At 30.3% G+C, this 21,728-nt stretch overlaps 5 protein-coding genes across 13 annotated transcripts; 2 read left to right on the top strand and 3 right to left on the bottom strand.

Moving 5' to 3' along the window:
• Nucleotides 1-233: 233 nt before the first annotated feature.
• LOC117232757 lies at nt 234-3,051 on the bottom strand. 2 transcript variants are annotated; one of them, XM_033492366.1, is made up of 5 exons: nt 2,650-3,051; nt 1,871-2,010; nt 1,660-1,784; nt 1,443-1,582; nt 234-1,339 (listed from the first exon to the last, which is right to left on the bottom strand). In XM_033492366.1, the coding sequence occupies exons 1-5, from the start codon at nt 2,666-2,668 to the stop codon at nt 849-851; spliced, it is 915 nt and encodes a 304-aa protein (XP_033348257.1). In that variant the 5' UTR covers nt 2,669-3,051; the 3' UTR covers nt 234-848. The 2 variants fall into 2 exon arrangements, with proteins under 2 accessions (XP_033348257.1, XP_033348258.1); XM_033492367.1 differs by having other exon boundaries at nt 2,697-3,048.
• Nucleotides 3,052-6,894: 3,843 nt separating this feature from the next.
• On the top strand, nt 6,895-9,656 carry LOC117232724 (putative uncharacterized protein DDB_G0282133). 2 transcript variants are annotated; one of them, XM_033492313.1, is made up of 3 exons: nt 6,895-7,562; nt 7,994-8,054; nt 8,329-9,656. In XM_033492313.1, exon 3 carries the CDS (start codon nt 8,424-8,426, stop codon nt 9,555-9,557), a length of 1,134 nt encoding a protein of 377 aa, XP_033348204.1. In that variant the 5' UTR covers nt 6,895-7,562; nt 7,994-8,054; nt 8,329-8,423; the 3' UTR covers nt 9,558-9,656. The 2 variants fall into 2 exon arrangements, with proteins under 2 accessions (XP_033348204.1, XP_033348203.1); XM_033492312.1 differs by lacking the exon at nt 6,895-7,562 and adding an exon at nt 7,565-7,694.
• Nucleotides 9,657-9,715: 59 nt separating this feature from the next.
• On the bottom strand, nt 9,716-14,818 carry LOC117232723 (lisH domain-containing protein ARMC9-like). Of its 6 annotated transcripts, none has more exons than XM_033492306.1 (17): nt 14,473-14,817; nt 14,192-14,365; nt 13,978-14,107; nt 13,823-13,890; nt 13,351-13,584; nt 13,051-13,277; nt 12,643-12,973; nt 12,399-12,572; nt 12,096-12,344; nt 11,708-12,019; nt 11,477-11,604; nt 11,320-11,404; nt 11,003-11,262; nt 10,551-10,868; nt 10,419-10,486; nt 10,052-10,082; nt 9,716-9,851 (listed from the first exon to the last, which is right to left on the bottom strand). In XM_033492306.1, exons 1-17 carry the CDS (start codon nt 14,530-14,532, stop codon nt 9,734-9,736), a joined length of 2,967 nt encoding a protein of 988 aa, XP_033348197.1. In that variant the 5' UTR covers nt 14,533-14,817; the 3' UTR covers nt 9,716-9,733. The 6 variants fall into 6 exon arrangements, 5 of the variants coding, with proteins under 5 accessions (XP_033348197.1, XP_033348198.1, XP_033348199.1 ...); XM_033492307.1 differs by having other exon boundaries at nt 14,192-14,355; XR_004493177.1 differs by having other exon boundaries at nt 9,834-9,851; nt 10,419-10,672; nt 10,736-10,868; nt 14,473-14,816.
• Nucleotides 14,819-15,057: 239 nt separating this feature from the next.
• Nucleotides 15,058-16,285, top strand: LOC117232725 (alpha-ketoglutarate-dependent dioxygenase alkB homolog 6). The gene is made up of 5 exons (XM_033492314.1): nt 15,058-15,230; nt 15,313-15,489; nt 15,610-15,717; nt 15,794-15,892; nt 15,960-16,285. Exons 1-5 carry the CDS (start codon nt 15,186-15,188, stop codon nt 16,215-16,217), a joined length of 687 nt encoding a protein of 228 aa, XP_033348205.1. The 5' UTR covers nt 15,058-15,185; the 3' UTR covers nt 16,218-16,285.
• Nucleotides 16,286-16,356: 71 nt separating this feature from the next.
• On the bottom strand, nt 16,357-17,420 carry LOC117232726 (THO complex subunit 7 homolog). Of its 2 annotated transcripts, none has more exons than XM_033492315.1 (3): nt 17,227-17,420; nt 16,670-17,094; nt 16,357-16,589 (listed from the first exon to the last, which is right to left on the bottom strand). In XM_033492315.1, exons 1-3 carry the CDS (start codon nt 17,234-17,236, stop codon nt 16,407-16,409), a joined length of 618 nt encoding a protein of 205 aa, XP_033348206.1. In that variant the 5' UTR covers nt 17,237-17,420; the 3' UTR covers nt 16,357-16,406. The 2 variants fall into 2 exon arrangements, with proteins under 2 accessions (XP_033348206.1, XP_033348207.1); XM_033492316.1 differs by having other exon boundaries at nt 17,243-17,409.
• Between the last annotated feature and the right edge of the window lie 4,308 nt (nt 17,421-21,728).

The raw sequence follows: 21,728 nt of genomic DNA, 5'->3' as shown, positions 1-21,728 counted from the left end.
ATCTTCATGATGCTACATTTATATATTAATTTTTTAATAATAATAAATTATAAACATAAATAAGAAAAGAATAAATAAATGGTGATGATGATTCTAAACATTATTTTTTGTTCATTACAATAATATATTACATACTTATTTAGTTGATAAGATAATAGTATTAATCATACCAATGGACCCAAATTTATCTAATTGTTGGTCCTCAATAATAAAAAATGGAATAAATTTCAAAATTATAAATAAGTAATGTTTATTGTGTACTTGTGTCACCACATCTACTACATAGTATTTACACTTATTACAATTATGATAATATTTATTATCATTTTCAATGTATATACATACAGAATGCTTTTGGGATCTTTTTTCTAATTTTGTTACACTATTTTTGTAACTTCTTTCCCAGCCCTCCTTATGGCATTTAGTATAATCTCATAAAAAATTGATCTATAATTTTCAAAATCATGAAGATCAATTAATTTGCTTCTCCATTATTTGAAAAGTATCTGGGTTTAAGATGACTCAACCATCAAAGTGTGGGAGTTAAATGTACACATATTAAATAAATTTATCTCCTGCTTTCTTTCAATGTTATATTGCGTATAAAATTTTAATGGAATCATTCAATGAAAGCTTACAATAAATTAATGAATATGAAACTATATTCCATTTGATTTCTGAGTAAATGTTTCATCATTCTTTAATATCGTCATAATACTATTTATAATTCTCTTTTAAATTTATATATTATCTCTATTAAATTAGAGTTACAATCATATAAATATTTATGACATAAAAAAATAATTTGTATCTCGTATGAAAAATAAATATTTTCCACAAAAACAATTTTATCTACCAACATATTCCACAGCGTAATAATCACAAACGACTAAAGTTTCATAATCTATGTAACGTTCTTCATGGCCGTGTACGCCTATATAACATATTTGATGATTCGGCTGTATTTTTCCTATGTGATATACACCTTCGTGTAACACTCTGCCTATAAAAAGAGCGTGGCCGTCTTCGGTTTCACCGGCAGGAAGAGCGTACAAAGGAACACTTCCTTCCCATGATTTTACCCAATTCACATCTTTGCCGCATAATATTTGAAAATCTTTTTTATCGTGAGAGGCTCCACCCCATGGGATTGTACATACATTATTTCTGATACCACCAGGTGTGATCGAATCTCTGTGATGAACACGGCCTATATACAAACCATCTTCTGAGGCCATTACAGCATTTTGTGGAAGACCATCTGACTCGTTACAATCTACCCAACAGTAGCAAGTGTCTACCAATTGTTGCCTAACAACTAGAGATGTACATGGTGATTCTAAAATGGATATATAGAAATGTCTAATAATGTTTAATAATAGTAATGCTTAATAACATGTTTATTAATTTGAAATGTTATTTGATAAATTTGTAAGAGATACCTTCTATCAAAAATTCACCAGTTGCACCCCACGCTGTGCTAACCCCTATATAATTTATAACAAACGGATTTCTGTCTTTGTATGCTAGAAAAACATCACCATTTTGTCGACCAATCTTTAAAGTTCCATCACAACACCATCTAAGAATTAAATTGTTGTTTCCTTTCGGGTTTGATTAAAGTGATATTTTTATATAAGAGTAGTTTTAGTTTCTTACTGAATCCAAATATTGAACATATACTGAGCATTTAATATGTTTCTTGTTTCTGCTTCTGCCACATCTTGTTCTTGGTTATTCCTTTTTATGGCTGACATTGTGTTTCTCCATCCTCCAATAATAATCTATCAATATAGAATATATTTATATTTATGTTATGTGCAAGTGTTTGGTAAATATTATATTTATTTTTAGCAAGATATAGACATACCTCATACACATTTGAGTCTCCACCCAAATGTGTACGTAAGGAAATTCTTGCATCGTGAGCAGCTTGCATACTCAGCCTGAGGCGAGATTTTGTGATGGGAAAATAACGATATTCTATGCTATCAGGTGTAATAATCCTAACTGAAAAAATATTAATTTTTTAATATATTTGGACTATGTTATTTAAAATATTATTACATTACTTTGTAGTATCAAAAGAAGCACAATTTTTTTATACAATTTATACAATGACTCATATTAATATGTAGATATAACAATGTTTGAAGAATTGTTGCTCTATATATTTATTTATGATAGTATTATTGAACTGATTGTTTTTTGTATACTAAAACATTTATATTCCAGTTAGTAGAAACATAAAATTGGTTTATTTAATGCATAGTTTTTTACATAGTAGACAATAAAATAATTAATGATAAAATTTAGAATTGTAAAAATTTCGGATAATAGCACGTTAAATAAAATTTATATATTTATACATATATTATAGATGTGTATATGTTTCATATAAAGTTCATGTAACTTACACATTGTTCAACTGTTTGTGCGATTTTATAGATCGCTATTATTTAATTTATCAGTTTATAAAATAAATGTTATAGTATACAAAAAAGCAAATAGTTCTATAACTACTGTAAACGAATATATAAAGCAATAATTTCCCAAAAAATCGTGATGTTTCAATATCAATAAAAATCATTATATATATTATTTAACCTATTGTGCTTAAATATTTTGTAATAAAAAAGTATGTTATACCAAATTTACGTGCTGACATTTCTGATCTTGCTAATACGTGTACTCACTAAAAGTCATGGTTGTTGGTTCGACTTTAAAACAACTTTTTATTATCAGCTGATAACGCAATTGACAAAGCAATTACAGTTAACGATAGCAAGGTAGAAATATACGGTCGAATTTGGATTCTCCCAATTGATGGTGATGGTTATGTTTTCTGTATAATCTCATCGCAAAGAGTGCAATTTGTCACATTGCAATCAAAGTTATCTACATAAGTAAGATACTAAGTATAGATGCGTTGCATAGGATCGAACTTCTCTTTAATTGGCACTTTCCCAGGATATTGAGCGCATGCGCGGCATATAGAACAATTTTTATTGGCGTAGATTCAATTTTGATAGCGGGAAAAAGAGAGAACGAAATTTTCATCATGATTAGTTTAGTATTACTTTAGTATTTCATTTAGTAGTTCATTACACCAATTTATCTACTCTTCTTGATTATATTGCATTCGATATAATAATATATTTTTCAATTGAAAAAATTAACAAAATTTAATAAATTATTACCTCGTAATATTACGAATATTACAAATATTACGAGGTAATAATTTTCTTATTAAATTTTGAAATTACGAATATTATCTCGTGCAGTTTTTAATTTACTTCTCTATGTTAAATTCATATTATGATTTGTGACTTATAAGATGAATAATTTTCTAACAACAAAGTCTAGGATTATAATATTATGATAAAGTAACTAGAATAGGTCCTTGCACAGAATCTTGTCATCGTATTCAGGATATGCCAAGCATGTGAAGATGCGTGAAGCTGAACCGCAACCGGTATTACTACATATCTTTGCAACTTTCGCACCACAAATATTTCTGAGTTCGAAAGTGTAGCGCACATGTTCATACCTTATCATAACTTATTTATATTCTTTCTACTTTAATCTTATCTTCACAATTAACGAGAAAATCTTTCTATTTTCTAATTGAAGAAAAATATTACATAACTAAATTATTTATGAAATTTGATTTATTTTTATTACTAAATATAACTAAAAATATGATGATCTAAATTATAAAATTTTCTATTTTTTGCATTAAAAATTTTTTTTTTAATTTTTCGATAAAAAGATAAAATTTATGTTTTCTACGAAGATGGTTCGATTTTGCTCGATGTTTAGTTCAGACTTACTGCTCGAGAATATACATATAATAAATATGCAATACGACACACATGTGTTTCGTGCGGCTTATAAAAGGCAGAATGTTCTACATATATGCAACGACATCAAAGAAGCGTCCGCTTGGAATTAGTTTACCGTCCACTTTCCATTTTCATTTTACTTTCTTCATATTGTACTAATGTCTCGCGTTGTTACGCGTGTACGACTTTTACCGTTTCACGGTCATTTGATGGCCTCTTAGAAATGGACAATTTATACTCTGATCTGGAGATGCCTTTTTCGCGGCGAATAGAAAACTGTGTCAACAGGCCGCTTACGTGTTACAATTATAATTTAATTTCGATAAAGAAAAGTCATTTACTAAAACAGAGGATGCTATTGCATCAAAGAATATCGTTTTTGGAATCTGTCATTTTAAATATAGATTTCCTATAAAAAAAAGTGAAGAAATGAAATATATCAACTGTAATTGTTTGTAGCGACTGGATCAACCTGTTTGATTATTCGTGATTTATGAACAGGGATAAAGTATCCTAGGTCATTGTCGTTAATATGTTGGAATTCAGCTGACCGACGCACATGGTCAATGTACGTTTCAAATGAATACACTTGTAAACGCGTGTGCAGAAAGTAGAAAGCATTGCAAAAGATAATGACAAGGATGTAGCAGTGTCATTCCGGTTTTCATGTCAGAACGCAGCATGCGATCGTCCCATTGCGATCTACATATGCTGTCTCATAACTTTGTGTCACGATCTTCAATTTTTATCAGAAATTTTCCTTTTTTGACATTCGATATTAAAACAACTCTGAAACGATAGAATAAAAGATTTTAATGATGTGCGATGAAATATTAATAAGAAAAGTACTTTGAATTTCTTACCTTAAAAAAGAATAGCTACTTTAATCTCAAGGAAGGTACTTACTCAGATGATTAAATACTATACTGCGATGTATAGTTTATTAAAAAAAGCACATTTCCCTTTATATTATGTTAGTGCGTCATCAGATCTTAATGAACGCAGTTATAAATATTGGTGAAACGTTGGAATACATTTCCAAAGCATCCGGAAACGGATATTGCACGCAAGGTTTACAAAAAGATCGCACATATCAAGTTACATAACAAAATACAAAAATCGAAATGTATCCCTTTTTTATCTTATCAATTTGAATTCTGCTACATACTTTGGGTTAGTTTTGACTGGGCTATGTTTTGCTATTGCTAAACAATTTCCTGATTAACTCGCGGGAAATTTAAATTAAAAAATTATATTTCAAAGTCCAGTTTTATTTTTATGTATATCATGGGGCTCCATTAATAAATTTTTCAGATTGAAGATTAAGGAAATTATGGAAGAGTTCAATTTTATGCAGAAGTTTTCCTTAAAAGTATTAAAAATCTTTTTGTTCATTGAAATAGGAGTGAAGTTGGACCATGAAAATTGGAAAGGCGTAGCGGAATTAAATGTAGCTTTTATCGTTTCCAATTGTTTTCAACATTTTACTATCAACTGCTACTGTATAATGTTTGCTAATTGATGTAAATTATTCACGCATGGTAGAAAGCGCGTCTGTCGAAGCATGTTTGCATAATAATTGATGTAGTGAGAGGATCAATCTCCTATTGCCTATTAGAGTGGGATCAAAATGATCTATGCCGTTTCCTTTCCTCAACGTGACTTGTTTTTTATTTATCTGCAGTTTTAACACCTGAACCATTTTACTTGCATACACTTGATTAAGAAAATACGTACAACTACATTAATTTTTTTCTTAAGGCATCTAAATATTAATTTACGCACTTTTTATGATCAAATATTAATATTGAGGTTAACTGTTGTATTATAATAATGTTTAAACAAAATACGATCACAGATTGATATTATCGAATTGGACTTACTATGATCTTTGAAGGGAACTTCATGAAACTTTCTTTCGTACGAAAGGCGATTGGTATTCAAGATACTCGTGCGTTTTATGCGGATGTAAACCGAGCAAAGCGTTCTTTCTGATGTTTACGAATTTGATGCCTGGAGAAAGATAGGTATTCCTGAGTATCATTATCCATGACTATGTTTTGAAATACAGGCACGTCCGTTTTTCAGTAGATCCTCTCCCATCTTGCTACTATAAACATTGCGTGTGAACAACTCGACTACTTACCAATAACTTTATGTAATCGTTATTCAACTTCATCTATCGTTAACCCTCTCTTCGTTAACCCTCTAGCCGCGAACAACGCCGAAATCATATTCTTATTTATTAATAGACTATGGATTTTTATACAAATTCATTAATTTGAGAATATAATTGTAATGTTAAAGCTTCGGTAGAAAATTGTTTCATTTATCAAATGTTATAGAAATCATTATACTTTGGACATTTATAAAATAAATATCCGCGATCTATTTACTAAGCACTATCTTATTTATATCTCGGTATGTTTACAGAAAAAATAATTATAATATTATATTTAGATTATAATCCATGATTAAATATTAATTCAAACATGCAAATTTAATTAAATCATAATTAATAATAGGACAATATTGAATAGTTAATATGAGAGCGCCGAATTCAAAATTCCGAAAAAAGAGTTACAGGATAAATAGTACACATTTTACGTGGTAATTGGACCTGTAATGAGTAACATTGTAGTGGAAATTATGGTATTTGTAATTCAAAAGAAGACGTAACGCGGTTTCGTTTCTCACTGTAAGAAAGTTATCCATCTACCGTAACAAATATCTGTTAACCTTGGCAATGATAATGCATAGAAATCGGGGCTACATTTTTACGAAAGCTCGCAATCCACTGGCTGCGTCGAAGCCTATCGCTATTAAGCTGATTGTTGAGAAGACACGAAAACTACAGTTACATTCAAACTAAACAATCTATTAATAGTATCTCTGATTAAATTCTACTCTTTATGTGATCACTTATACATAGAGAAGGTATTTATACGTTTTTTTAGTAAATTTTTACCTTTTTACACTCTATGGAAGAGATATTAAGATGAATATCTTGTTTTTACATTTCCAGGAAAATTGCATATTATTATAATATATTAAAAATGATTAATATCAATAATTGTAATAAAATTTACTTCTGAAAGAACTTTGGTTTAAAGAAATACTTGAAAGCAAGAACTTGATTAAAAACAGATATGAAATATAAAGTTATTCTATCTTACTGTATTTTGAAGATGATTAATATCAATAATTATAATAAAATTCACTCTTAAAAACGAATTCGTTCAGAAGAATGCTTAAAAACATAAATATTTAAGAGCGAGAAGTAAAAAGATAGATACATACTGCAAATCTAAAGCTAATCTATTTTAACTTACTGTATCTCTCTCTCTCTCTCTGCATACATTCACATATTATCTATAATTACTAAGACCCATCCCAATGATATACCTTGTAAAAAGAGCCAGAGCCATTACTATATTTTGAGTAACCAAGCAGATGTTTGGGGAAAGGGAGACTTTTCTATATGTATTAAAAAGTCTAATTACGTTAGGTAGGTCATGCTCCTCATAGTTCACTGAATAGTTAGTTGCACGCGGACTGACCCATTGCTTTCCCCGTAAAAGTGAAGAGTTAAATCAGGTTGACTCTTTCTCCCTGCTCTGTATGGTCGGATACCAACCAATGTCCTATCAGTATGTGCACATCAAGATCGCTTTTACCTTTTTGTGAACGAGGAGGGATTCCTAGGAGTATAAAACGGTAAGGAATCGATTCGCGTGTCAGTATGTGTGTAGTTTCAATTTGTCCTAAGAGATTCAGTCACCAGTTAACGTAGTTGAAACCTTTTTGGACTTCTTCTCTTCTTTTGTCATGGCGAATTTCATTTCGCTCGTGAGTACTGAATAAGTTGTAAAATAATATCTGTGAAATCGTGAAATTTCATTTTGAATGTAATTCAATAAAATTTTTAATGCCATAATCGAAATCGTAATATTACTCCTCTGAGTTCTGTTCAAAATTTGAATTTTTATAGCAGGTGAAATAATTGATTAACTTTTTGGATTAACTTTGTAATTGTATATCTAACTATTTATTGGTAGAGATGTTTGTTAGTGTTTATGCTTTAAGTAGAAGATTGTTACCCGTTGGAGGATGAGTATTAATTTATGGTGAAATTGTTCCACTTTTAGAGTGCAGTAGTCCTCGGTTGCATCCTGCTGACCCACGCGGAACCACCGGCATCGGTTAACAGTACGTATTGCTTATGCCTTTTAAAACACGGCATTCCTTCGAACAAATTTTCATGTGACTGTAATACATTTTTTATATTAGCAGACTATTAGTAACAAATAATATTCCAATTATATTTGAATTATTTCAATATTAATATTTTAAATATGGTAATTAAAATATCCCAAGTAATATTGTTCTTCTTTTTTAACTGTTATTACAATTTTGCTAAAATTCTTTTTAATATACAATTTTTTAAGTAATTTTTTCACTTTATTTTACAAATTTGTCACAGGCTATTCTATCAACGGAGAGAACAATGGATTCGAGTATAACAGCAATATTATCAACGGTGCCTACATACCTGGGAAAGAAGGTCATAGAGAAAACATGGACTTTTACGGTGGAGGAAATACTGGACACTCGTTGACCAACAGCAGGAGCCAAGGAAATCTCGATGAAAGTTTAAGGAGCAGCTCTTATAACGGATTTTCACCCAGTTCCCATAATACTGGTTTCTCTACTACTTATACTACTGCTGCCACTCACGATAATCTTGCGTCGAGCTCTTATTTCCCTAACAACGCTGCACAATCCAGTTATGATAGTTATAATAATAACAACAATGCTGATTCGGCTTTCGAGGCTTACACGCAAGGCAGCGATCAAGCTGGATCGGATTTCAATCAATTCTCCGCTAACAAGCACAAGAATCCTTCTTATATGAGATTTTCCGATAACGTATCCGGTGCTACTAGCACAGGAAGCTATCCAGAGACTTCAGAGGCTTCTTCTTTCAGAGGAGATTATTCTGGAGATTCTTTTAGGAGTCACACATCTCAAAATACAGGATTCATAGACAATGCTGACCCAGCTTTCAACAGAGAAGTTTCTAATTTCTTCAACAGCCCTAGTACCGATTATTCGTACGGAAAGCATAAAGAAAATACTTTTGGAGGAAGTAACAAGTTCATGACCGACATCTACTCCATGAATCCTGATACTCGCTACGTGCGAGGAAATCACGGGAATGTGGGTCGTGATTATACTTCTTCTATGTTTCTGGCCAACTCTGGCCAAATCAGTCCTTTCGGCAACGTTCGAGGAAACGCTGGTGCTTATGGATCAGGAAAATTCGGCAAGTATAATAAGCATTCGGGTGACTATACCTCCAGCGCAGGTTTGAACTACCTTTCGAAGGAGCAGGACGTTGATTACTTGCTCAGTAGTTATGGTAAAGGCAGTGGAAAACTGGCCGTGATAAAAGAAGGTAGACCGAGCAGTTATGTTAGCCAATCTTATCTTGGCGGACCTTCGTACCTTAATAAGATTATTGGAAGTTATAAGAGTAAACCCAGCTTCATGAATTCATATCATAGCAGTTCACCGATTGGTTATTCATCGATGTCTGGCTTACATGGTAGTTCCAGTGGTAACAGTTATGCAGATAGTCCACTACTGAGAAGATATCGGAGCAACAGCTATATACCAGGGCATGTTAGTCCATATCCCGGTTATTATTGATACGTTAGACAAGCGTGAGGGAAGTATGTTATGTTATGTTTTGTACATATTTATTATATGAAATATTTAATTTTAATTAAATACTGTTTGTTTGTTGTTTAAAATAAAATTATTGTATAAATAATGGGAGTATAATATTCATCCCTTTTTATTATATTCTTGAGATCTGGTTTTAATTATGGCGGAGTTCGTGGAATCTTTGGCTTAGCTAAAAATGCTTCCTCTGTATCGGATTTTGTCTCTTGCGTCCATGAAACCTTATCGTTGGCAATCCTATTGCTATCTTCAGTATTCCTATAAAGAAAGTTCCAATTTCGTATGATAATCGATATTTTCTAAAGAAAAAGCTTGATAACGGTAAATAAAATATGAAATTTATTCAATAATTCGTGGCGTATAAAAAAGTTAAAATTTTAATATAAAAATTTACAATGGTGCACAATTAAGTTTGAAATTATACAGTGCGTTTGTATCACATTAGAATTTCGACTCACAATGACGCTATGCTGCTGAGTTTCTCCATTACTGAAAAAATATAAAAGCGATAATAAAATTATTAGTTTTAGATTCACATTATTTTATAGAATACGTTCGATATGATTCGTCTTGATATGATTCATCTTAGATTTTATTGCTTTCATATGGTCGTTCCAATTTTTTCGAAATCATGATCAAGTACATGTTTAAGAGAAAGTTATAAAGCTTTCACTAGATAGTGCTTACAGTAAACCTTGTCAAACATGGTAAAATCAGTGGACGTTTAGAAATTTATAAATGGTTGTTACGCATTAAATATTCTTTTCCTAATTTTTTTCAATAAAGTGAAATCGATCGAAAGATTATTTTAAATAAAATTCTTACCTGTTGATTCAGCTTCACTTCCGATTCCTAGGAGCATCGAGGATGCTAGTGTCGTTTTGCTGCTTTCCCTGTAAAAAAGTTCAATTAAACATCTCGTTATATTATATCTTTATTCTAAAAAAATTAACAAACTTCGAAGTATGATTTTCATAAAGATACATAGCACTTTCATTATGAATTTCTTTTACGAAAGTCTTATCATTCTTCGAGTTCCATCTTTCGTTCGCCACTTGCACTTTAAAAATTTGCCGATCCTTAAACACGTTATAAATATAAATTTTAAATTTTAATTTGATAGTTAATTTCTCGTTAAATACCTTTGTCGAAGAAGATTTTAATTCGACTACACGTGGCTGTGGTTTTGGATATGAGATTGTCTTTTTAATAGAATTTTGTAGTATTACAATATTAGTTTTAGTTTTCACGTTAGGCTTGCTATTTACCAATTTTCTTGAAATGTATAAAAGAAGTTTATAATTTTCATAGAAGTATATATTTTTACTTTATCAGTAAAATTATCTTTTTATTTAATTTTATTAGTTTTACATATTAATGAAATTAAGGTCGACATGCTTTAACAATACCTTGGTAAAATTTCTTCATGTTGTATTGATTCGTGTTCAGAAGATAAATTTTTAATTTGATTATTCTGCATAGCAGAATCTATTGCTTCTGTTTTCAATTGCGGAAATGATAATTCGTCGGATATTGTTTCCTTCTCTTGAATTGCCTTTGGTAAAATTGTATAACATGACTCTAATAACGATTCTCCACACAATTCTCCGTAATTATTCTTTACCGGATCATTTTCGTCCAATTGACTTTCCAATACATCAAATTCCTCCTGAAAGTTTTTCTTTTTTTCAGCAAAGTATAAGACGTTTTATAAGTCATTACCCACATTATCATTATCTGCCATTTCCTCGTCTTCCGTTTTGATAGTAATTTCACCTCTATGTATCTTTAGAATATGATCCAAGTGTTTCCTGTTTTTCCCATCTTATTTAAATATTTTATTTGATATAATCTAACTTGTAACTCATAAAAAAATATTTTACCTTATCTCGCCAGTTTTATATTTACTGTATTGTTCTATTATAGATGAGAATTTAATTCGTTTTGCTTCCTCGTTGAATACGTGATTCGTCAAGAAATTATTTAAGGCTCCATTGATATATGGTAATGCCTGGTTTAAATATACATCATAAATACGTGTATATATGTATATACATAATGCGTATCATAATTCGTAATTTTAGAAAATATGAAACACGACACATATATTATACCGATTCATGATCCATTAAGAGTAAATCAATTAATGTTGACATAAGTAAAGGCGCCATTGTTGACACTCTTCTTTGAGCTGTTTGATGCAACGATAAATTCATTAAAAGAGCCGTAGCATATTCCAAGCGATAAGAATCCATAACACGATACTGATCATGTAGATGATGGATCAACCATTCCATTAATCCATTTTCTATCATATAAATCCTTTGTTGTTTACGTAAAGATAATTTTTGTAACATTGCAATCATCATATTGCAAGTCAATGTATCTATATTATTATCAGAAATACTATTCATGCACTTGAATACCTAAAATGCTTATCTTATTAATTCTATAATCTTTTCTAAAGTTTTGATATTTACAGTTTTGTTAGTGTCACAATACCGTATCAACAACAGTAGAATCAAATGATAAATAGTCTCTTCCACATCTAAATGATGCCAATGCATTCAATAATCTCGTGACTGATTGTTGTAAAGGATGTGGTATGATAATGTTTTGTGGAGTTAATAGATATGGCAAGATAGATTTGCCTCTATAACTAGCAATTTGACTGTGAAGTCCCAACAAGTCTTTACTTATATATTCATGCACCGTCTCATCTCTTTCTCCAGGTTGACTAAATGTTATTTTCTAAAAAAAAATGTTTATCTATTTATGTTAAATAGATATTAAAATTTGTCTTACCCTTCGCAATGCTTGCAAAAGAAATAGTTTTGTTTTAATGCTTCCATTAATTAAATGTAATTTGATTTTTTTGAAATTCAATAGTTTTGGAGGAATAAATACATTGTTTGAGTTTGAATACTCAATGGTTTTCATATCAGAACGAGATTTTGATAATAACAATTCTGATGAACACTATAAACAAATAAAATATAATATAATAATATACAAAAGTTAATATACACATCAAATTCTCAGTGCTTACATGTATACTATCTTTTATATTTTGATTAAACAAATCTGGAAAGATTCTTATACAAGTTTCTAACATAGCCTGGAAATCAATGACTTGTCCTTTTACAGAATCCTCTAAGGCACTTGTTAATACTCTTGCAATGCTCATCAGTTTATGATAATCAGCATGCAGTTTATGAAATCTGATTTTTAGCTTTTCATAATTGGAATGAACACTGCATAAATGAGATTTTGCTACTGCTAACTCTTGTGTACACTGCATCAATTTTTTATTCCTTTTAGTAAAGTGTGATGAATATATCTCTTCTTCTGAAGAATTCATTGATACAGTCTGTATACTTCTACAAAAAGAAAAAATGATAAAAGAAGATGATTTTTAGATTATCATTATATCAGAAGAACATTAAACATTTCTCACTTTGATTTTTGACTATACTTTATACTATCATAAAAAATAGGTTGCTCTTCAGATTCATCATCTTCCAAAAACATTGGAATGTTTCTATCATTTGGTATGATTGGTACATTATTGTTTTTAATTGCCTTCTTTGCAATCACATCTTTTTTGGAGTCTTCTGATAAGGATGTATAACTTGAAGAAAATTTGTCTGAATTTTCATCATTATATTTTGTATTGCTAAAACTCTTAAAATTGCATATATTTTCATGACATATTTTATTTATATTATATCTTTGTAGCAACTTGTACCTTACTTACTTGTTGTTTGTAATTTTTGAGAAAGAGCTGTAAGTGGTTTGTCAATTTATCTGTCCAACTTTTTTCAAATATGTTAGAAAGAAATGGTTCTGCATATGGATCTTCCATAAAGGGAAACGCAAAATAAGGTCTTAATTCTGCATCATTTTCTAATTCTTTACCTGTTGTATTTAGAAATGTACGTAACCGTTCCATACTATCATTCATGTTCTTCTCTATTTCAGTCATAAAATTCTGTGTATTATTAATGTTAAATCAGTCGCTACAAACACACTGAATCTTTGTGTGTACAGCTATTTATGTTATTCATTTAAAAATTTTGTGCAAAATTTATATTGCAATTAAAACAAAAACAAAAACAATCTCATATTTGATGTTCTTACAAAAAAGATAAATGTAGTAAATGAGAGCAGAATAAATATGACATGAATTTACAAACAAAAATTAGAGGGTTAAAACAGATTAAAATTACTTCTTCACATTCAGAATCTTGTTGATTAGATGATGTCACAAGATCACTTACAGCTGCTTGTATTTTATCTGAATGATTTAAAAAATAAGATTTTTAATTTTTTAAGAATATAAAATCTATATTTACTCTTTACATATATTGAGTGTTATAAATACCTTTTTTTTTATACCAATGTAACATTAACATGTGTTTAGGTAACATTGCAAAATACACATATATATGTAACATTAAAATTTTACAAGCTTTTGTCTGTTTAGCATCTTCAGGTACTATCAAATTCCATAACTAGAAATAAAAAGTTTCAACAAATTATATTTCTTATTACATGTAATATAATATAATATATTTGATCAATATTTTTTATTATACGTTGAAGAACGTTTTCCAATCTCCTGTTTTATAGCTGAACATTAATTGTTCGTAACAATTTTCGTACATATCGTCTTCGGTCTGCAAATCATTCTTAAGATGTTTAAAACCTTTTATTGTTGCTTCTACCATCAATGCATCGGCAGTATTTTCAAAATCATGGTCTATAAGGAACTATAAAATTTGTATGTTTACATTCATTAAATAATAAATATTTTACTAATATTAATAATAGTTGATACAATTTTGAAGACGCAATAGAACTTGAAGGATATATATACCTGATGAACAAGTTTTAATTCCTTGTTATCCATTTTATTTATTGCCCGATTCTTATCCATCTTTCTTCTTTATTTATTTAAATTGATAAGTTTAACATAATGGGGGTGGAAAGATCGTTTTACGTCGCTATATATTTAAGGAGTTGTGTTTTACATACAGTTGTGTGAAGGATATTCCCTTCCATAAGATTGATTTTACGCAAATGCATTTCTAAGCAATTTCTAGCGTTTGCATCTACATGTTAAGTAAGATAATATCTTTTAATATCATGAAGACACGAAATATTTTATTTCTATGAAGGAAAAATAATTAACTCTTAATTTATTATGGAATTGAATATAATATTGATTAGAAAAGAAACAACTTAATTATTAAAAGCTTATGGATTTATAAGAAAAAGGGTTGGTTCTTTCATACGTATGAAGTTTTAAAAATTTAAGAACAAAAGCTTTTCGATTAATGATGTATAATATCGATAATGCATAAAAAGTTATAACTTAAAAGAAATTTAAAAAATATATGAATTTCATTATAAAAGAGAAATTTAATTTTTTTAATAAATCTATATATGACTTTATTTACAGATGTATACGTTGCGTTTGAACATGTACAAAACTAGCATTCAAAAATATTTGCCTTTTTATAAGTAATAAGTCAGTATCTGAATATTTTCCGAACATTTTTTTAAGTACCTTACTTCAATCATCAAAAAATGGAAGAACACAAACATATTTTTCGTGAAAATGTGATTCCAGAGGTTTGTTTTAATATGAAGTTTATTTACTAAAGGTTATGTTTTATTTTACTTGAAATAATCTTGTCTTCTGACATTTTTATAGGTACCAGACTTAGCTATTTATATTCCAAATTTTATTACACAAGAGGAAGAAGATGAAATAACAAAATATGTGAATAATGCTCCATTACCAAAGTGGACACAATTAACTCATCGTAGATTACAAAATTGGGGTGGTATTCCTCATCCAAGAGGCATGATAGCTGAAGAAATACCAAGTGTAAGTATTTATAATAATTTGTTGTAATAACTAATGTCCTCACGATGGAAAGAATTTATTATATAATATTAAAATAAACTGATACACATATATTTTATTATATTAACAATAAGTTTTCAGTGGCTCCAAAAATACGTTAATAAAGTATCATCATGTGATATATTTGAAAAAAATAAACTACCTAATCATGTTTTACTTAATGAATATCTATCTGGTCAAGGAATAATGGTATAGTTACAAATTAAACAAGATATATATCCATACATAACGAGATATAAAGCATATTATAATTTGTATTTATTAGGCACATTCAGATGGTCCACTCTTTCACCCTATTGTAACAACTATAAGTTGTGGCTCTCATACACTTCTAGATTTCTATAAAAGGCTTGACAGTACAGAGGTTGTGATGATAATTATAAATATAGTTGTATGTATGTGTATAAATTACATGCAAAATTTTGTTTCAGCAACATCAACCTAATTTAGAGTTCAGTTTTCTGTTAGAACGTAGGAGTCTATTCATTCTCCAAGGAGACTTATATCACAATTACTTGCATTCAATTGCAGAAAGAGACACAGATGTTGTTTCAAAGTCTGTGATAAAAAACTTGAGTATATGTGGAGACAAATTTTCGGAAGGAGAAATATTAAAACGGGGAACTAGGTTGTCTTTAACTATTAGACATGTTCCAAAAACTAGCAAGTTAAAACTAAAAATTGGATAATATATCTTTATATATATACATTTCACTTTGTAAAGTTTGAGAACATTAAATGTGTTTTTATTTCTTTACATTTGCAAACCTATACAATATATTTGAAAAGAAAAGGAGAATTTTTATATAAGATACAAAGGCAGTGTTATTATATTAAAGCATTTATAAAATTGTAAATATTTACAAAATAATTTCATTTCAAGATGTTTCAGTCTTTATAGCTGTAGAACTATCTGTATCTTCATAATTTTCTAAACTTACATCCATTATTTCCTCATCGCATTCATCTAACATTCCTTGTAAAGAATGTATGGAAGATATTAGGACATGAAATTGTTTACGTCTCATTTCCAATTTGTGTTCTAATTGTTTAGACTTTTCCTAAACATCGGGAAAATCATTTTAAGTTTATAGTAATAAAATAAACTCTTTCTTAATTATTATGGTGCAATGGTTCTTACCTTTAACTTACTCAACTCTTCACATAATGTAGCAAGTTTTAAATTGGTTTCTACTCTATCTGGCTGCTCATTTATAACTTTTGCTAGTACGTCATATTCTATTCTATTTTTCCTAACACGTTTTGCATCTTGTAATTCCGCTTTTGTTTTCTCTATGTCCCTTTTAGCCTCCTCTATTTGTATTTCAATTTCTTTTGATAACTGTTCATAGCTTTTTAATTCTTCCTGACTCATATTTGAAACTAGTCTGGATTTTCGTTGTGCAAATTCACATTGAGCTAGCTGGGATAACATTCTTTCATGCAAAGTATTATCTACTTCTGGACTATTTGCCCATTTTATAAATGATTTTAAAAGCATGTTTATTCGACGATCATCTCCAATTCCATCTCCATCTATTAGTAATCTCCGGCGTATTACTTCTTCTGTAAGACAAATAAATTGAAATTAGAAAATTGAAATTAGAAGTTTTGATAAAACATTACAAAAATTGTGATTTTAATTCATTTAATTGATTAGGAGGTTATGTCTATGTAGTAGTACCATAATCGACTTACCGTCACCCATTCTTACCGTAAAGGAAAAATCTCGGTACAATAAAGAATGTATTATTTTTTATTATATAATCGATATATTTGTTTCACTAATATATATAATAATAAATTATTAGCCGATGAGAGTTCCGTACATTGTGTATATTTGATGTAACTAACGAGCGCCACCTGCGAAGTCTATTATTTTTAAATTAAAAATTATCACGGATAAAAGTTAAATAAGTAAAAAGCTTATAAATAAGCATGTTGCTTGAAAAATTACTTAAAAAATGTTTTAAACGTATATTAAAATATCGAAGCATTTAATTAGAAGAAATAGCAGGAAATACTTTTTTAATTATACGTTTTGCAAAATAAAAAAATTCTACTTCACATACTGTTAAAATTTCCTTAAAATGAGTACTATTATTATAATTGTATTTCACGCCCCAAAAATTAAAATCATTAATTAATTTGTAACTACATTTATAAAAACGAAATGTGTACAATTTTTTAATTTTTTAAGTATTCTGATTTGACGACCTTTCTTAATTGCAGAAAATTATCAACTTTAATGATGATTAGAAAAAGAGATAATAATATCGTCGGGAAAGAAGTTATTAAGTTCCACGAGTCAGCGAATGCAACGTGCTCCCATTGGAATATTAAAATGATCCGCCATTAGTTTAATAAACCTGTCTTCTTTGTTCCCTTCGTCCAAGAGCCTTTTCCATGCTCCTCGAAGACTTTCGACGCAGCAGTCGCAGATGTCACTGTACCCCTAATGAGCATGCTATTTTTCACCGGTATTTTTATCCCGTTTATTGGCTGCCCGTTTCACAAACTGTCAGCCGGATATTAATCATCCTACTATTACGACTCTGCCTTTATTTCTTCTAAGGATAAAGAATGAAAGGGCCGTCGGAGTAGAGGGGATGGAAGGTAGGAAAACTTGTGTTCCTTCATTAGTAGTATGAGAACAGCTCTAATATAGCAGATTTTATTTCATTGAGCTGACACATTTGTATAAATTTCTTCATCCTTTTCAATTATTTATAATTTTAATAATATGTAGTCATAGATCATGATACTTATGTGTATAATTATTAGATTGCGGATGTTTATGCAAAATGAAGAGAATGGAACCTATACATAGGTGAAGATTTGTTTCATCCACTAATTTTATGATGAATGCTGTACTTTGATAAGTTTCTATATTTTTCTATGTTATATACATTTTATGCGTATTTGCACTTAAATTTCCCATAAATTCATTAAAACTCCGCAATCTAATAATTATATAATTCAATAGAGAGATTGGATAGAATGCTATAGAATCTTTTGCAGGTGGTGATGTTAATGATACATGTGCATACATATTTTCTAAGTATGTTATCCTATGAAATCTATTCTAAAACTGATGTACCGACAAAGTTAGAATTGATCCTCGCTGTAACATAGCGCACTCTATTTCAGCTGCTTTCAGAGATACATAAATGTTTTTCAATAGTAATCTCTCGTATTAAGGTTTAATTTCATACATTAACAAATTTTCCATTTCATGCAAATTTTAATAACACGTAGAAAGACAGCCCTTCAATAAATCATTTGCATTATACACGTGCTAAGTACAAATTTATAGTATTGTTAGTAGCCAAAAAATTTATCTTGTTTTATTTTTTATTGAGAATGATTAACGGCTATTGACAAGATATATTTGCGGATTTATGGAGGAGTTCTTTTTGTCAGGAAAAACGCAACAATAAAATTTATATTGGCACTGATAAATACACGTAAACTCTTAAATGTGATAAAACATAATTTCATCTTTTATTCTATCGTAATACTCGTATATACATATACATATATTCAATTTACGAAATACACACATATTTAAGAAATGCCAGAAATCTTAGACTCGTAAAAGATGAAGAAAGAAAAATTATTCCTGGTCTGGGTCTGAAAAGGCTGGCACAAGTGTTAATTTCGGCAGTAAAGAAGCAATTTGTACTATTGGTATTCACAACAGTGACTTATAAAAGCCAGTCGAATAAGTAGCTATAAGTTTCTTGCGTCCGATATAAAACCGAGAGAACAGAAGGGCCTAATATATCACGATTTATTCCGCGATAGATCCCCGGGAAGATACTCTCAATGAAACGGCGCGTCGAGTTACATTGTACGTTCCTTTCGCTCCCGTCGATCCCATAAAAGTCCCAATAATAATTTCTGATGTTTTCCGATGCAACATGTTTGATTTAGTGTCGGACATTTTGTGATCGCATATCTGCCTCGTAAATCTCTCCGCGGTGGCGCCACTGCATAAAAATATCAAACGTCGATGTGTCCGCGTTCAACCCCAATCCCACGTAAAATATTGCCCGTGATTCCGTGCGACGGAAATAGCCTTTCATTCCGGCTGCCTGATAATTCCAGAATTTCGCGATTTATACTCCGAAAGGTTATAAAAGATACGCCCGATTGCGTGTTATTATTAATTGCTGCGCGCCACGATAAAGTGGAACGTTTTAGTTTTAAAAAATGCCCTCAAACGAATATCGGGAGGAATACCGCGCGAAATATACGGTAAGATTATTCGGTCAGATTAATCGGTATTCAAATTGAAAACGGGTCCGAGGAGGAAACGGAAAATAAAACTTCCGCAGCCATCAACGTCTCTATCGCGTATACTAATTACGCCGGACCCACCGATTTCGGTATTTGCCCGCTGTCGTTTCATGATTGATCGAATCAAACTGTTCGATGATAAACTTTCGGCTGCGTTTCTATTATTATAGGTCTGCTACATACGTTTTTATTGTTTCTCGCAAAAATTAATTTTCGTATTTTTATTTTCTTGCGTTTTTGTCGTTCGTGGAATCGAAGGTTTATTATTAACCCGTAATGCGGTACATGAATATTCAATATTCATAGGAATTCAAAAATCATATAATATGCAAAGCGGTAGATACACCATTTTTGGACCAAGATTCCTTTTTAATATTTGCACTTTTAATGAATGACAATTATATGAAATATTTAATGTCTTGTTACTTATTTTGGGTTACTTTCGAAATATATAGTCGTATTTTATCATTTAAAAAAAATTTTCGACAATCATTTCAGTTTCGTACTAAAATTTTTCTTCTAACATTAAATCTTTTTGCTAGTTAAAACAGAAATAAGATTGGAACATAAAGGTTCAAGTACCGCAGAGAGGTTAAAATATCATAACTAAATGCAGCATTGATTTGAATGGAAATTTCGATGAAAACGCGACTGTGATTCTATCTAATTGAATGTAAACATATCTCAGTAATCATCAGTAATGTTCATTTCACATTTTACAGACATGAGACACATATTACGTACATATTACATTATAACTAAGCGAGAACCATAAATACAAGGAAAATGGTATACAAATACACTTTGATATTTTTCGTTCTAATTCCTTTATTCTTATTAGTTGTATTATAACTTTAGTCTTTATGTTTTACATCTTCCTTTTTGTTGTAAAATAAAAGAACGGTACAATTTTTTTTGGTTACTTATCATACGTATTTAGAAAGCGATCTAACAGTAAATGATCGACGCGACTCTCATACGACTATTGAAAGTCGATAGTTCTTTCTATGTTCTTTCGCTACGTGGCGCTGATCAGAAAGAAATCGATCGTTACTCATTGATTCGAAGCATCTAGTCGGTGACCATTAAATAAAGCTTGCGTCGTGCGTTCGCGAATAGAATGCATTTATCTCGGCGTAACGTCATCGTGATGCACGAGTGGTTGAAATGATAAGTAATGATGTTAATAAATAGTGGAGTCTGCATCGGCGCAAATAGGGAATTGCAGAGTAGAGTTGTCCCCCTTGCTTCTCTCTCGCTTGAATCAGGGGTCGCGCGTGAAAACGGTTGCGCGCGTGTACTAATCGTGGCGGAAAGGGTGCCGTGAGTTATGAGTGCTCTATGATATCAATGCATCAATTTGACTAAACGAAGGATTAATTTAATAACAAGTCAGCAGATGAGTAGTCGGATGATAAATAGAGAAGGGAGGATAGTAAGCGATATTCACAGAGGGGGGAGGGGGGACGTAAACCGATGATGTTTTTTTCTTTTTACTGGGCCGTCTTAACGTACCCTGTTATTTTAACAGAATCTAGACATAATTTAATCCAGACATGTTTATCATGCTTCTGGAGAAACGATCACACGATTATTCCATTTTGTAAGTTTTGGTAATACTGCTCACATATAACTTGGTTTTCTTGTTTTGAGAGTGAATGATAGACTATATCTGTGTTAAATTTATTTGAAAGATGCGCCATTGCGTGACAATGGTATACTTCAATCAAAATGTTCCCAATTTTCAAAGGCTTCGTTTCTTTTCACTTTTCAAGGGAATCACGTGAGATAGGTAAAAATCAATTATCACTTGTCAATTATGTCAAAGGATACAAGGACATTCAAAAACAGGGCATTCAACATCGTATCGAAAAGATAGGCAGTTATACAAAAATTAT

This window comes from Bombus vosnesenskii, unplaced genomic scaffold, assembly GCF_011952255.1.
Source record: "Bombus vosnesenskii isolate JDL3184/JDL3185 unplaced genomic scaffold, Bvos_JDL3184-5_v1.1 scf7180000013293, whole genome shotgun sequence".
In the NCBI taxonomy this organism is placed as follows: domain Eukaryota; kingdom Metazoa; phylum Arthropoda; class Insecta; order Hymenoptera; family Apidae; genus Bombus; species Bombus vosnesenskii.
Note: the sequence above shows the minus strand (reverse complement) of the source record. Positions and strands in the feature narration are given on the sequence as shown.

Excerpts from the sequence above, each read along its gene's own strand:
- LOC117232726 (XM_033492315.1), bottom strand. Across the intron at positions 16,590-16,669 it reads AAGAGTTGAGTAAGTTAAAG|GAAAAGTCTAAACAATTAGA; the intron begins GTAAGAACCATT and ends CCCGATGTTTAG.
- LOC117232724 (XM_033492312.1), top strand. The coding sequence starts at position 7,674 with ATGGCGAATTTCATTTCGCTC. Across the intron at positions 7,695-7,993 it reads TGGCGAATTTCATTTCGCTC|AGTGCAGTAGTCCTCGGTTG; the intron begins GTGAGTACTGAA and ends TTCCACTTTTAG. Across the intron at positions 8,055-8,328 it reads ACCACCGGCATCGGTTAACA|GCTATTCTATCAACGGAGAG; the intron begins GTACGTATTGCT and ends AATTTGTCACAG.
- LOC117232725 (XM_033492314.1), top strand. The coding sequence starts at position 15,186 with ATGGAAGAACACAAACATATTTTTCGTGAAAATGTGATTCCAGAG. Across the intron at positions 15,231-15,312 it reads GTGAAAATGTGATTCCAGAG|GTACCAGACTTAGCTATTTA; the intron begins GTTTGTTTTAAT and ends ACATTTTTATAG. Across the intron at positions 15,893-15,959 it reads AAAGGCTTGACAGTACAGAG|CAACATCAACCTAATTTAGA; the intron begins GTTGTGATGATA and ends ATTTTGTTTCAG.
- LOC117232757 (XM_033492366.1), bottom strand. Across the intron at positions 1,785-1,870 it reads GAGACTCAAATGTGTATGAG|ATTATTATTGGAGGATGGAG; the intron begins GTATGTCTATAT and ends CTATATTGATAG. Across the intron at positions 1,583-1,659 it reads ATGTTCAATATTTGGATTCA|ATGGTGTTGTGATGGAACTT; the intron begins GTAAGAAACTAA and ends TTTAATTCTTAG.
- LOC117232723 (XM_033492306.1), bottom strand. The coding sequence starts at position 14,532 with ATGGATAAGAATCGGGCAATAAATAAAATGGATAACAAGGAATTAAAA. Across the intron at positions 13,278-13,350 it reads TCAAAAATTACAAACAACAA|AGTTTTAGCAATACAAAATA; the intron begins GTAAGTAAGGTA and ends TGCAATTTTAAG. Across the intron at positions 12,974-13,050 it reads AAGTATAGTCAAAAATCAAA|AAGTATACAGACTGTATCAA; the intron begins GTGAGAAATGTT and ends TTCTTTTTGTAG.